The sequence below is a fragment of the Diaporthe amygdali genome, assembly GCF_026229845.1.
Source record: "Diaporthe amygdali strain CAA958 chromosome Unknown NODE_10_length_1141467_cov_65_626103, whole genome shotgun sequence".
NCBI classification, from domain to species: domain Eukaryota; kingdom Fungi; phylum Ascomycota; class Sordariomycetes; order Diaporthales; family Diaporthaceae; genus Diaporthe; species Diaporthe amygdali.
The window spans coordinates 38,381-52,431 of NW_026517030.1; the positions used below are offsets into that span (position 1 = coordinate 38,381).

Sequence of the window (14,051 nt, forward strand, 5' to 3'; positions counted from 1 at the left end):
GAGTGATCGCAAAGGCGGCCCGTGACCAAAAGATCAAGTTGATTAGGAGAAGGACCGATTAAAAGATGATTCCAGCCAATGTCATACGCATGCCTGATTTTCTGGACACTGCTCCATGTCAATCGATCACATAGGGTATTTCGATGATGCCGAGCGTCCCGAGATCTGGCTCATGCGGGTGTCAGATAACTTAAAATAGATGGGAATGCTCATCCTTCGCTTTGCAAATCTTGTCCAAAGCTTGGTTCGGTCTTATCTGGAAGTGATCTGAGCGATTAAGGCATACTATTTATTTTCCCGGAGAGCGTTCCCGGCAGATCAATGTGACAGAAGATGGCGCACCAGACGAACCAGGCCGATTTGCGTCTGAACACTGGTCGACAGCGCGGAAATGCTTAATTCATCCAATAAAGTCCCTGAACGCGTGGTAGCGGCACTATGTGATCCAGTATCCCAAATTGAGACATCATGAGCTTTCTCAAAGCCGGCATCTATCTGTATGGGATGTAATATGAAAATGCTCGTGGGCGTCTTAAAAGCACGCGAAACAAACGCCAACGGTTCAACAGAGCACGGTCCGGCCATTCCCAGCAGACATTTATTCGGTCGTCGGCTGAGCTGTTTGGCAAGATCTATCACATAAGCTACTGTTCGGCGAAAGGACCCTTATTATTCGTATTTGATGTTTGATCAAAGCTCGTTTCAATCGCTACGAAATGGCCGATCACGAATTCTCTCATAGCAAACTGTTCCATGATCTCGATCAAATCTGGGTGAATGTCTGCGCACAATCGCCTGGCTTCCGCCTCGGCTCTACTTGTCCAGTAGGTCTTCAGATTAGGCCTCCTCATCTGACTGCGTAGGGTATCAAACAGCCAATCTATGGAAAGGCAACCTGGAACCCATGATTCAGGCCAGCCTTGTCCACGGAGACCTTATTACCGTGAACTGACCAATTGATCCATCAGAAATCACTGTTGAATGGTTTCTCGGAGACCTCGCGCCGGTTCCCAAATCATGCACAGGGTAGTGCAATGTGTAAGAAAAGCTTGGCTCTGTCTGCGCCGCGCTCATTGGCGATGACGCTCTCGGCATGACGATCTGTGCCTCCTGCGGGCCCGTGGTTCGGTAGTGCTGCCGTTGCCAAGACAGTTTACATTGTTTATTTAACACCGGCTAATCTAGGATTCTTGGACGGATGAACTGGATGCCTTCATGCTTAGACTGTGGCCGCCCACAGCACAGCCATTCATGATCTAGTCTCGACCTCCTTGGTGCGGGAAAGATTTGGTTCGAAACAGCCGGCCTTAAAAGCATGAATTCCCGTAGTTTATATACACTTCGAATCCGAGTGATTTTCACGAGAACTCATCTCCTCTTCTCGACAGCCTCCTGATTTCACTTGCAAACATTTCACTCGTGACTCGACACATCCTTGAAAATGAAGTTCGGACTTGTTCTCCTTGCTGCTGTGACTTCAGTCACAGCACACGCTACATGGCAAGAGCTTTGGGTCGGGACTGAGGACAAAGCAGGGACCTGTGTGCGGACCGTCAAAGACAACTCTCCTATCGTTAGCGTTACCGATGCCACAATGGCTTGCGGCCGAAGCCCTGCGGCCTCTTCTGGAATTTGCGAAGTCAAAGGTTGGTCTGACCCTCGTATCACTAGAGTTTTGAGGCAAAATATTAACGAACCCTGCAGCTGGGTCCCCTCTCACAGTCGAGATGCATCAGCAGCCAGGAGATCGATCGTGCAGCAATCAAGCCCTCGGAGGAAACCACTATGGCCCTGTGATGGTGTATATGGCCAAGGTCAGCGACGCGAAGACAGCCGACGGCTCACAGGCAAGCTTCTTCAAGGTTGCCGAGGATGGGTACACCGGGACGACTGCATCGTGGGGAACAGAGATTCTCAACGCGAACTGTGGCAAAAGGGCTTTCACTGGTAGGCTTAGTCTTCTCCCTTATGCGCACAATGAAGAAACCACTGCTGACACTCTCAAAGTCCCCGCCAGTATCGCGCCAGGAAATTATCTGGTCCGTGCTGAGGCCATCGCCCTTCATGCCGGCGCCGGACAACCCCAGCCCTACGTTTCGTGCTTTCAAATAAATGTCACTGGTGGCGGTTCCACCAACCCTGCTGGCGTCAAGTTCCCAGGGGCATACAAGACCAGCGATGCGTTGTTCTCGACCTCGATTTACGACTCTAACTTTAAGTACACCAGCGTGGGACCCGCTGTGTACACTGGTTGAGGTCTCTGTCACGCAAGGGAGCATGGATCAGCGGTGCTCCAGACGATCGAATGAATATTGCCTTCTGAATTTGTACATATTTTCGACTACACATAGAACACTCTAGACCAAATTTTCGCCTTTAGCTACCGAGCATGATTGTCTTCACGGTGGTGGGTATACACAGACTTGGACTTTCGTTGACACGGAAATACTATGTGCATAGACTTGTGCACCTTCAAACTACAAGTCGCTGGGAAAGGTTACCGAAGTGCTTACCGGGTGATTTTGAATGCAAGTGGAAGACTTGGGCGATGACACAATTTCCCCAGACTCAATGCAACATTCCTTCTGAACTCCCGTCACCGGTGTCACCGCCGGTCTGCCCAAACCCCGTCACTTTCCTCTGCCACTTGCCCACTCTATCCTGGCCAATGACGATTACTTCCCCAGAAGCAGACCCCTGAAGTCACTGGGCCTCGCGGACTTGGAGTCAACTAATTCTGCCAAATGCCCGGACCCGTCGGTCTGGTAACTGCTGAGGTCGGAGAAAAAGACTTGACAGAGTCTGATGATCAAGTGATGAGCAGACAAAAGTGGACTGAATCGCGCGAGTTCGTCCCTTCTACTGGAGTTGCGCTTTCACCCCGCATCATCCTGGCCTCTCTCCGCGTTCAGGTTCCCACCCCAGTCGGCCCGTAAGTCTGGGCAACGATAATGAACCATCAAGTCTCCACTCCAAATCCCGACCAAACCAGCTCCTCAGCTCACTGTAGCAGTGACCAAGAAATTGAACCTGCAGCACAAGTGCCGGGTATCTTCCGGAACACCAGGTACCACGATGTTGGTTGTGTGGAGGCACACTGACTATCGCGTCATTCTCATCACGGATGAGGGGGTTCGTTATGGAGCCTCACCCGATACTAGCAAGGGCAGGCCACGGTGAGAGTTCAGGTCGCCGTCACCGGAGTCTAGTGATCAAACCCAATTGTTATATGAGGCTCCAAACATCTCTTGGTTCTTCGTCGAGTCGAAGCTTCTTACCCCACGGCTCCATCCTCTCCCCGAGCTCGACAACATGAAGGTCCAATCTGCTTTGCTCGCCGCCGTGACGGCTGGCGTTGTCGTGAGCCAGACCAACAACACCTCGCCGCCTTCAGAGGTACCATACTATGGCCTCAGCCCACCGGTCTACCCTTCACGTGAGCTCATAATTGCTTCTTGAACTGACTGTATTCGACCGTGCAAATCACTGACACTCGATCGCAGCGGTCGGAGGCGGAAAGACCAGCCCCAAGTGGTCCACTGCCTATAAGCGAGCTAGAGCTCTCGTGGCTCAGATGACCCTAGAAGAGAAGAGCAACATCACCCGCGGCTTCACTGGCGCGTGTGTTGGTAACACCGGTAGCGTGGCCCGTCTCGACATCCCGGCGCTTTGCTTCGCAGATGCCCCTGATGGAATCCGAGGACAGGAATTTGTCTCTGCCTTTCCGGCGGGTATTCACGTTGCTGCTACCTTCGACCAAGGGCTCATGGAGAAGTACGGCCGCGCTCTGGGCGAGCAGTACTACGCCAAGGGCATTAATGTAGCTCTTGGCCCCGTTGCTGGTCCTCTTGGTCGTACAGTCCGCGGTGGCCGAAATTGGGAGGGTCTGTCGAATGACCCTTATCTTGCCGGCGTGGGGATGGGCAAGATCACCAAGGGCATCCAAGATGCCGGCGTCATTGCTACACCAAAGCATTGGCTGCTCAACGAGCAAGAATATCGACGTATCGCAGGTCCCGCTGGTGCTGCTATCAGCGCCAACGTTGACGATAGGACGCTCCACGAACTATATGCGTTCCCTTTCATGGACTCCTTGCGCGAGGGAGCAGGGGCTCTGATGTGCGGATATAATCGCGTCAACCAATCCTACGTCTGCCAGAACTCGAAGCTCCTCAACGGCGTTTTAAAGACTGAGCTCGGTTTCGAGGGTTTCGTCGTGAGCGATTGGGGGGCGCACGAGTCTGGCGTCTCTAGCGCTAATGCCGGACTCGATATCGTAATGCCGGACGGCGGCTACTGGGGCAACAACCTCACTGAGGCTGTCAAGAACGGCTCTGTCAGCACCGCTCGGCTTGATGATATGGTCACACGAACGCTGGCCAGCTTCTTCTACCTCCGACAAGAAAACACCTTTCCCAGTCCCTCGGTCTACTCCAGCACGCAGAAGCACTTTGCAATTAACGCGCAAGCATGGGACCATACTGAGCTGATCCACGAGATTGGAGCTGCCGGAACCGTGCTGGTGAAGAACGTTAACGGCACACTACCCTTCAAGAGCCCCAAATTCCTCAATATCTACGGCTACGACGCCACTATCAAGTCCGAAGCTTGGCAAAACCCATCGCGATATGGTGGAGGTTACGAGGTCAATTTTGGATGGGAAACCTTCAACGGGACTCTGATTACGGGTGGTGGTTCTGGCGGCAGTACACCATCTTATATTATCGATCCCTTTATGGCTATTTCCGAGCGCATCCGCAAGGACCGAGGCACCCTTCGGTGGGACTTCTGGTCCGAGAACCCGTCTCCGGCATATTCCAACGCTGAGCACTGCCTGGTATTCATCAACGCTTACGCCTCCGAGTCCTTCGACAGACTGACGCTGAAAGATGAGTTCAGCGACAACCTCGTGAAGAACACTGCCGCCAATTGCAGCAGCACCATTGTCGTCCTTCATTCTACCGGTGTTCGCGTGGTTGACGAGTGGATCGACCACCCAAATGTCACAGCCGTTCTGTTCGCCGGTCTGCCCGGCCAAGAGACAGGCCGGTCACTCGTTTCCGTGCTCTACGGTGACATCAACCCCAGTGGTCGTCTTCCTTACACCGTCGCTAAGAACGAGACTGATTACGGCGACGTCCTGAACTCGACCGTTACCGATGAGTACTTTCCTGCTACAAATTTCAGCGAGGGTCTGTTCATCGACTATCGCAAGTTCGACCAGGAAGACATTGAGCCTCAGTTCGAGTTTGGCTTTGGCCTGAGTTACACCACGTTCGAGTACAGCGATTTGACTACTTCACTCTTTGGCAAGGCCGCGAACGAGAGCTTTTCTGAGTTCCCGGACCCAGAAATTGCTATTGTGCAAGGCGGCCACCCCGAGCTGTGGGACCCTATTGCCGTGGTCAAGGCCACCGTTGAGAATTCGGGCAGCGTTGACGGTGCCGATATTGCGCAGTTGTACGTCAGCATCCCCGTTGAGGACACACCAATAAGACAGCTCCGGGGCTTCAAGCGGGTCGGCCCTCTGGCTCCGAGCCAGAGCAGGCGGGCTGTGTTTGAGCTGACGAGGAGGGATCTGAGTGTCTGGGACGTGGAGAACCAGCAGTGGAGGCTGGCGAGAGGAGAGTACGGTATCTATGTTGGAAGAAGTTCTCGGGATCTGCCGCTGAAGGGATCATTTACGATCGAGTAATTCTGTAATCAAGTAATACGTGAATCCGACTACATTGTCGTTAACTCTACATTCAGGAAACCGGGCTTGGCCGGATTCGTGCAAACAGGTCGATGTTCACAAGTGCTGTCTGCTGTGATCCAGCGACTATGCGATTGCGTAGTCCAAGTGCGCAGGCACTACTGGTGTAATACACGCAATGCACATAATTCAGCATATAGAGAGTTCCAAGTAATTCTTCACAACTCAAAGTCTGAATGGACGGACGTAATTACACCGGGACGCCACAAGCACTGAATCGCCCCAAGTCGAAGCGCTCTTGGCATGAGTAACTCCAACCCAGGCTCGAGCCGATTGGGACGCTTAGGGCTAACTACGCGTACCCATGTAGATCACCCAAGAGCCGCTTCGGGATGAAGTTCGCGATGAACAATTACACCAAACGAAGGAACACTCATGCGTCAGTCCCAATCTTACTCGCCTATAAAGCTGCGTTTTCCGACAATGTTTGTATTATAGGGAATATCCGTAGTAATACCACATCTTTCCAGCTCAGGGAAATAAAGGATTTCGTTTTGTTCTTGGCCAAGTCAGTGCTCCAACATGCACGCGTTCACGCTACTCGTCACTGCTGCTTCAGCAGCGCTCGGCGTAGTCGCCAGCCCGACAGCGCTCAAGACACGACAGGCTGCCAGCTACGTTGGATACCTTATCTCGACTTTTTCCGATGCTAGGCCTCAAGTTCAACAGTACCTTTCTAATGGGAACAGTCCCTCGAGCTTCACCTTCTTGAATAGTGGCGAGCCCATCCTCGCGTCAACAGTCGGCACGAAGGGCGTCAGGGATATCTTCCTGACAACGAATGATGACCGGTCTCAATATTATCTCATTGCCACCGGTAAGTCCTCTCCAACTTCACCAGGCAATGCCAGACGCTAATAAATAAATCTGGCAGATCTCGACATCAACGCCGATGGGTTCTCGTGGGACGCAGCTACGAGGACAGGAAGCCGCGGGATTGTGGTATGGAGTTCGACAAACCTCGTGGACTGGTCTGAGCCTTCACTCAGAACGTAAGTAGTCGAAGCGAGAACGCCGTTCCACAACGACCTGTCTTGTGTGTTCGCATAGGCTAATCGTCACTCCGAACACAGTGTGGACAGCGCAACAGCAGGAATGGTATGGGCGCCATCGGCCGTCTACAATACCGGGGACGGTCTCTTCTACGTCTTCTGGTCCGCACGCCACTACGCCGAGTCCGACACCGCCCACACCGGCACCGCCACCCTGGACAGGATCCGCTACGCCACGACCGCGGACTTCGAGACTTTCAGCGCGCCGTCGGACTACCTCGCGCTAGCAGACACACCACTCATCGACCAAGAATTCCAGTATTTGGGCACGAGCGGTGCGTACGCCCGGTTCCTGAAGAACGAGACCGTCAATCAGGTATACCAGGAGACCACAACAGGCGGGCTGTTTGGCACGTGGACGCGGATCCCGGGATATGTCAGCAGCCTGAGCCCAGCTGAAGGCCCCGCGGCGTACGCGGACAACGTCACACCGGGCTTGTATCACCTGCTGCTGGACGACTACACACAGTACAGGCCCTTTGAGACGTCGGACATCGCGGGAGGGTCGTGGTCTAGCTCGAGCACGAGCGGGTTCCCCTCGGGCTTGAAGCATGGGTCTGTGACGCCGGTGACTCAGGCAGAGTACGATGCTATCTCGGCTAAATATCTGTAGTTGTAGTCCCACTGTCTTCTGTATATACAAGTGAGGCATGTATATCTAAAAATTTGGAATTTATGAGCTAAAGCTTAAGAAACTTCGCCTTGATTTTGCCTATATCTGTCTATTTCACCGCGCATGCGTAAATAACAATGATTGATATTTACATGCATGTGCATCTTTCCGATTTCCGAGCATATACTACTAGGTCCGTTAGTCGCATCTCTTGTTACTATGCACCCCCGCCTGTTGGTTCAGCTTCCCACTATGCTACATTTTGTTCCCGGCCAGCCTGCCCCCTACGGCGGACATGGGCCGTTCACGTTAAGCGGGTGCCCAAAGTACGTTAGATGCGCTTGGTTGATGCCGGATCCATTTCTCCCTTCACCACACTGCCTCTGTGTCTGGAAGTCGCTAGTGCTCGTACACACAAACGTGTTGTTGGCGCCCACGGGGTCCCGCTGCCAGAACGAGTTGCGAGTCGAGGACTGATATCCATCGCTCACGCCCGGGAAATTAGGGACGCCGTCGTCTTCGTCTACGTGCAGGAACGGGTGTGAAATCAGCCACTTATAATGGACACTAGATATCTGCCTCGATGTTCCAAAAACCTCCTCGGAAAGTATCGCATTGACGATTACCGGGAAAAGGAAATATGCTTACGAGTGGAGCGAAAGTACCTCGTTGTAAGAGGACTCGATGCGAGGAAGTTGGTCTCCACTGCCTGGACGTACATCGCATCACCTGTCCGAGGCTCACCGTAGGTATATACCGTCAAATTAGGGAACAGCGGCTGAAACTGTGTAGCAGCCAGTGAGGCCATAGAGCCGCCGAGACTGCGCAGTAAGTGAAGATTTGTGAGCAAATTGTGACGGAACATAGTCCAGCGCAAAGCAGGCTGCTCCGGCAACCACATAGAATAAAGAAACAAAGCAGAACCGTAGGAAAGAGAACTCCCAACATACCTATGCCCCGTGATAACAACACCATACCCAGGGAACGCACTCAGCACCCCCTGAACCAGCCCCAGGACCTGCTCCCGCGCCGCGGTCCAGGCGAGGTAAAACCCTCCGTGGACCTGGCAGCCGGGGCAGTTGGCGGCGGCGGTCTCGAACGGTGCGAGCGTGATGTTGACGTCGACCTGGAAGTTTTTGTCGCTGGCGGTGCCGCGGAACACGACGACGGCCTCGCGCGCGGCGTCGTCGCGTAGTACCTGGCCCTGGATGTCGTAGGTCGTCTCGTTGATGAAGCCGGCGCGGGTGAGGCCGAAGGGCGGTGCACACAACGCCCCCGTGTAGACGTTCATGGACAGCAGGGCCAGGCGGTCCAGGCGGGCGAAGAGTTCCGGGGTGACGCCTTGTGTTATATCGCTGAGGGCTGGGGCCCAGAGGGCGCATGTGGCCACGAGGGCGGTAGTGAGTGTGGGAATGGAGGCCTTCATTGTTGCTAGTCTGCGTTTACGCCGCGAGTTGGTCTGGTTCTAGCGTTCGTTGGTCTGTGGGAAGAAGACTGGCATTCCTTACAATTGCACATCGTCTCAATTTCAGATAATGGGAAGGTCGATGAAGGTCATATACGTAGACCTTAGCAGAGCGTCATGCGTCATCTCTTCGCCGATCGGCCTATATCCCTCATCTCTAGAGACTCCTCCATGTTCGTTGCTATTTCCCAAAGCTCCTTTCCCTCGGCCTGCCTGCTCTTTCTTTCTATTGCTCTTCCCCCCAATCCCTGTCCATATTCGAGACATCCCATCTGCTCGACGGGATATACCACCAATTACATGGGCGCAAGCCCGTTTAGGCAACCTGCAACGGGCGGCACTGTGGAGTTAGCACGTGGAGAGAGGTTCGAAACGTTTTGGCCGAGGCTCAAATTTCACGGCGAGCCCATGCACCGAGGGGCTGGGTAAAAAGCATAAACAAGTTGATAGGTGTCATAACCATGAAGAATGCTGGTCTAGAGATGCATGGTGCTGCCATCCGATCATAGTGGCTCGTGTAAGTCGGAATGCCAAGCTCCAATCGCATCCCTCGCCGGTGGGAAGACGTCGACACAAGGGGCAAGACATGCAAGGCTCTCAAATCCCGGGGACTTCTTTAAATGTTTTTGATCTATATGCTCACAAAAGGATGTAACAAGCATACAATTGAAGCAAGTAGCCCGCCGCTCGCTATGCAAATAACTTCTTCCCAAGCTCCTAAACATTTTGGCCGCTTGCCAGCCGGCCGATAAAAAGGTAATGGAGCAAGATGGGAATGGATGATAATAATGCCATACTCAGCATCCTAATCAGATTATCCATCCCAAGAAAGCTTCTCTAGCCATGTTGCTCCCGCCCTGGTGGGGCAGGAAGCAACGAGTACCAAATTCGACGCCACGCTGCGCGACCGATCTCCCCACCAAGCCTTGTGAAGCTCCGTCTTGTGTTGCGGTGATGGTATGGACCTATGGAAAGAATAATAGTAGTGTTCAATGCTGCTTGATGGCGATGAACACTTCGACTTCGTTGGTGTTGTTGAGGGCGGATTTCGACGCATCGGGATGCGAAAGTGCTTGCAGCTGAGAAGACGTGCGTACATCACGGCAGCCTCAATCCCAATGATCCAACCTCACCCTCAGATGTAGCCGCCGTCCTCTTGAACGTCAGCGACCACCTTGCTCTCCTCCATCGCGACCCTGTTGGCCGAGTCACTCTCGAGCATGTCGATCCCCTGGATGCCGGCACCAAAGTCCATGACCAAGATCTTCGGATCTTGTCCAGTAGACACGATCCTGCGGTAGTCGGATTTGGCGCTCAACACCCAACTGGCATGCCACCTAGGAAAGTCCAGCAATTGACGGCCCGTCTCCATATCGAACACCTTGATGTCGGTATCATAGGAGCCGGAGATGAGTCGTCCCGAAACACTATCTATGTGCAGGGACCGCACCAAGCTCTCGTGAGCCTTCATTTCCCGGAGGCATTCGCCCGTGTTTGCGTCCCAGATACGAATCACCTTGTCATTACCAGCGCTGGCCACGTATCTCCCGTCCTCGCTGAACTGGCTGCATGCCAAACCCTTGGTGTGGCCTTGGAACTCTCGGATCTGCTTGCCGGTGTCAATGTTCCACAGCTTGACGCGGAAGTCCCCGCTGCAGGAAACAACCGTGTTGCCGCGCATCTGCACCGCATTGACTGGCCCGCTGTGTCCTCTGAGTTGTTTCAGGAGCTGACCCGTCTCCCGATCCCATACGCAGATGCTGATATCCTTGGAGCAGGTCACGATGTGCTTGTCGTCAAAGCAAAGGTCAAGCACGGCAGCAGTGTGATGGCGCAGACGTCGCACAGGACGGTACCCGCCGTTGACGTCGTACACGATGCATGAGGCGTCGGAGCTGCCAGTGACGAGGATGTTGTCGTCGTACTGAAGGCAGAGAATGGATGCCTTGTGGTGGGTCTGGAAAGAGACGGTGGTTGGAACGGAAGTCGTGCGGTTCTGCTCGGCGTCCGCTCCCGTATGCGGCTCATGGGTCGCTGAGTGTGTTGGATTGCCATCCTCATCGTAGAGCAAAGCGTTGTCCTTCACAACCTCGGGAGGACCGATGACCAGCTTACACGCCAGGGTATGCATGTCCCAGATGCGGATCGTCTTGTCGCGGGAACCGGTAATGATTTTTTGCCTGTTCAGAAATAGTCAGATATAAAACAGTACTCCGGGGCACCACGGAAGGAAGGTGAGCCATACTCATCAAATTGCAAGCAATATATGCTGTCCGAGTGCCCGTTAAGATAGATCGACGTGGCCTGCCCCCGCTTCCATCTCTGGCCCAGCTCCTCGGTGACCCTGTACGCGTCCTTCCAATTGATGTTCGGTTGGATAGCCGGCACGCCTAGTCCTGAGCCTGGCTGCACGGGACTGCTTGTAGCATACGTGCCGGTCTTCTCACGAAGGTAAGACTCCCTCCAGATGTGCTGGGAGGATACCATCTCCTGCCAGGGCCTAGAGACTAGACTTGACCTGGCCAGATCCGCCGCGTCTAGATGGGCCAGCACTTGAATCGCCAATTCTGCAGGCAACCTGTCGATAAAGTCAATCCTGCTGATCTCTGGAGCACAGCCATAAAGGACCTGTGCCCCGTCGGACGTCACCATGTCCAGATCCTGCAGGTCACCAGCCTCGGAGTCGTGGCTGGTCACAGCGATGCCAATGCCACTTTCCCGATCGGTCTGGGTCGAATCGAGGGTCAATCGCTTGTTCTTCAAGACTGGCATGTCGGCTCGTCCCACCGGGTGCACAGTGGGAAACATGTCGTGCTGCCAGGCAGCGGCGGCAGCTCGTGCGCCCGAACCTCCATGCCGGGGTATGACAGGCGGCTCGCCGCCCACGCCGGGCCTTGGGACGGAGTAAGGGAGGTCGTCTTGGGGCTGGTAGGGGACTTCGTGGCCGTGCATTGTGAAGTCGCCGTACAGGACACGAGATTGTCGGAAACTAGTAGCCTGTCGCAGGCGGTGCCACGTCGCATTGATGCCGTGGCTTGTTGTCGGACGAGACTGCTGTGCGCCTGCTCGGGAGGGAGAGGAGGAGCCTGCCTGGGGCGAGGCTGGAGTGGTCTGGATGTGGTGGTATGAGTGCGAAGGGGCGTGGCTCGATCGCTGCTGGTGTCGGGTTGTCTCGCGGGGATCTTCGAAGGTGTCTGTAGCGATGGAGGTTCGACGGTGCACCAGGCCCTTGAGGGAGACAGACGCGCGTCTGAAGATGCCACTGATCCTACCCTTACCCTTTCCCTTGACGGCACCTGGGAGGTCTGATGATGTGCTCTCGTATTCAACAAATCCAGAGCCAGAACCCGAGACTGACCCTAAGCCAGAGGCAGAGCCAGAGTGTGTGGTGGCCAGTTGGGCGGCCGTCTGGGTGCGATCAAGGGAGAAGTCGGGGAACTTGGCCTCGATGTCACTGGGCGAGATGATCTGAGACTTGGGCCGCCAGGGCAACGACATGCTTCGGTGTTGTTTTGTGGTGTGACTACGTCGAGGGAGGGGCGCGCAGCACGAGGAAGACGAGGGAGAGGGCGTGTAGGAGGACTGTCGTGGCTTGGGGGGGAAAGGGAGGGTGTCGATGGACGAGTCGTTGTCGGCTTCTAGGTACAAGGCCTCGTGGGCTGGAGCCCAGTCGGAGATTGGGAAGATTCGGCGAGCGGAGGGAGACGCCATGCTGTTGGGTGAGTCGGGGGGCCGACGCAAGCAATGGCCGGAAGTGGGTATGTGCGATGCTGTACTGTGGTGTGGTGTGGTGTGTGTACTGGCTGTGTTATGGCTTCAATCGAGGAAAGAGCGGTTGTTGGGTCCGTCTTTCACTCTTCAATCTTTAACCTGGAATTCGGCCAATTGCTGCGACTGGGAGTGAAGACCGACGTCGGTATGAAATAAGTCGCGAATGCAGTCCAAAAGATGGGCAGAAACGACACGACACACGACACAAATACCAAGAACTAAACAAAACAAGACGCAACACGATCCGCGCACGGCACGACACGAGATGATGCGAGGCGATGCGAGGCGAGGCGAGGCGCAATGCGATGCGATACAAGGCGGTGCGAGACGATGACTAGATGGGCACGGACAATCGACCGGGCGACTCGACGGCCAGGCTATCTCGGTTACGTGCGAGCCACTCGCTGCTGTGCGTGGTCGTGTGGCCGTGTGGTCGTGGCGGGGGGAAATGAGGGAGTGACGATGTTGTTGGTAGTGATCAAGACAGGCCAGGGACACGCAAATCAGGAACAGGAACAGGAACAGGACCAGGACCAGGAACAGAGGCGACAAAAGAAAGCAGTGGCAGGGAGGGAAAGAAGCATTGGACGGTGACAAGAGGTGATGTGATGCAATGCAGTGCGATGCAATGCGATGCGTTGCGATTGCTGCGCACTGCTTCGCTCTCGAAAAGAAGAGAAGAAGATGCTGAGACGAGACAGCCGGCAACACAGACAGGCGGACGGACAGACGACAGCAACGACGTTGTGTTGACGCTAGGAAAACATCGAAAAGATGCATGCGGTCTTGTCTCGTCTCTCAAGCGACAGCCAGCAAAGTAGCTTACGCCTATGGCCACTGCCACTGCGACATTGCTATTATTCGCGCCTGCATCTGACGTGCCATTCCCCTGCACTGACCGCCCCCGATCAGGGGTACAGGGGGGTGGGTGTGGGCAGGGGGGCAGGACTGACTCCGGCTCTGGTCTCTGGCTCTCGTTGCCTCTGGACCTTGCCAGCCAGCCAGCCAGCCAGCCAGCACCCAGCCCAAGCGTGAGAGACAGAACTGGCAGGCTGACGGAGCTGGCTAACTGCTGCTCATCACATGTGGACTGCCATTGCGCAACTGCACTATCCAATCTGGGAAGGATTAGGCAAATGTGGGCAGGGGCAGGGGGGGCAACAACCGACCTGGAGGGCTGGATTCTGAAAAGGGCAGACGGGCCTGACGGGCAGAGCGGGGCGAGACAACACGCTAGCCACAGGGTCCTGACGCTAAAGGGGGCCCAGGACCAGAAAGGGATCCAAGGGATTCAAGGGATCCAAGGGTTAGGTGAAACTCGAGGGAGGGAGGGCAGAGGCTAAGGGGGGGTCTATTAAGCTGAGCATTCCAAATGGAGAATTTGGTACCAACATG

General features: G+C 54.7%; 5 protein-coding genes across 5 annotated transcripts; 3 read left to right on the forward strand and 2 right to left on the reverse strand.

Moving 5' to 3' along the window:
* Nucleotides 1-1,441: 1,441 nt before the first annotated feature.
* Nucleotides 1,442-2,255, forward strand: J7T55_008983 (glycoside hydrolase family 61 protein; the record flags this gene model as incomplete). The annotated part of the gene is made up of 3 exons (XM_053141900.1): nt 1,442-1,646; nt 1,705-1,947; nt 2,008-2,255. The coding sequence occupies 3 exons, from the start codon at nt 1,442-1,444 to the stop codon at nt 2,253-2,255; spliced, it is 696 nt and encodes a 231-aa protein (XP_052994824.1).
* Nucleotides 2,256-3,312: 1,057 nt separating this feature from the next.
* J7T55_008984 (uncharacterized protein) lies at nt 3,313-5,695 on the forward strand (the record flags this gene model as incomplete). Its single annotated transcript, XM_053141901.1, has 2 exons — nt 3,313-3,436; nt 3,504-5,695. The coding sequence occupies 2 exons, from the start codon at nt 3,313-3,315 to the stop codon at nt 5,693-5,695; spliced, it is 2,316 nt and encodes a 771-aa protein (XP_052994825.1).
* A 582-nt stretch (nt 5,696-6,277) lies between these two features.
* J7T55_008985 (uncharacterized protein) lies at nt 6,278-7,420 on the forward strand (the record flags this gene model as incomplete). The annotated part of the gene is made up of 3 exons (XM_053141902.1): nt 6,278-6,572; nt 6,630-6,747; nt 6,829-7,420. 3 exons carry the CDS (start codon nt 6,278-6,280, stop codon nt 7,418-7,420), a joined length of 1,005 nt encoding a protein of 334 aa, XP_052994826.1.
* A 284-nt stretch (nt 7,421-7,704) lies between these two features.
* Nucleotides 7,705-8,846, reverse strand: J7T55_008986 (feruloyl esterase a; the record flags this gene model as incomplete). Its single annotated transcript, XM_053141903.1, has 3 exons — nt 7,705-7,943; nt 8,069-8,241; nt 8,371-8,846. The coding sequence occupies 3 exons, from the start codon at nt 8,844-8,846 to the stop codon at nt 7,705-7,707; spliced, it is 888 nt and encodes a 295-aa protein (XP_052994827.1).
* A 1,174-nt stretch (nt 8,847-10,020) lies between these two features.
* J7T55_008987 (uncharacterized protein) lies at nt 10,021-12,596 on the reverse strand (the record flags this gene model as incomplete). The annotated part of the gene is made up of 2 exons (XM_053141904.1): nt 10,021-11,065; nt 11,131-12,596. The coding sequence occupies 2 exons, from the start codon at nt 12,594-12,596 to the stop codon at nt 10,021-10,023; spliced, it is 2,511 nt and encodes an 836-aa protein (XP_052994828.1).
* Between the last annotated feature and the right edge of the window lie 1,455 nt (nt 12,597-14,051).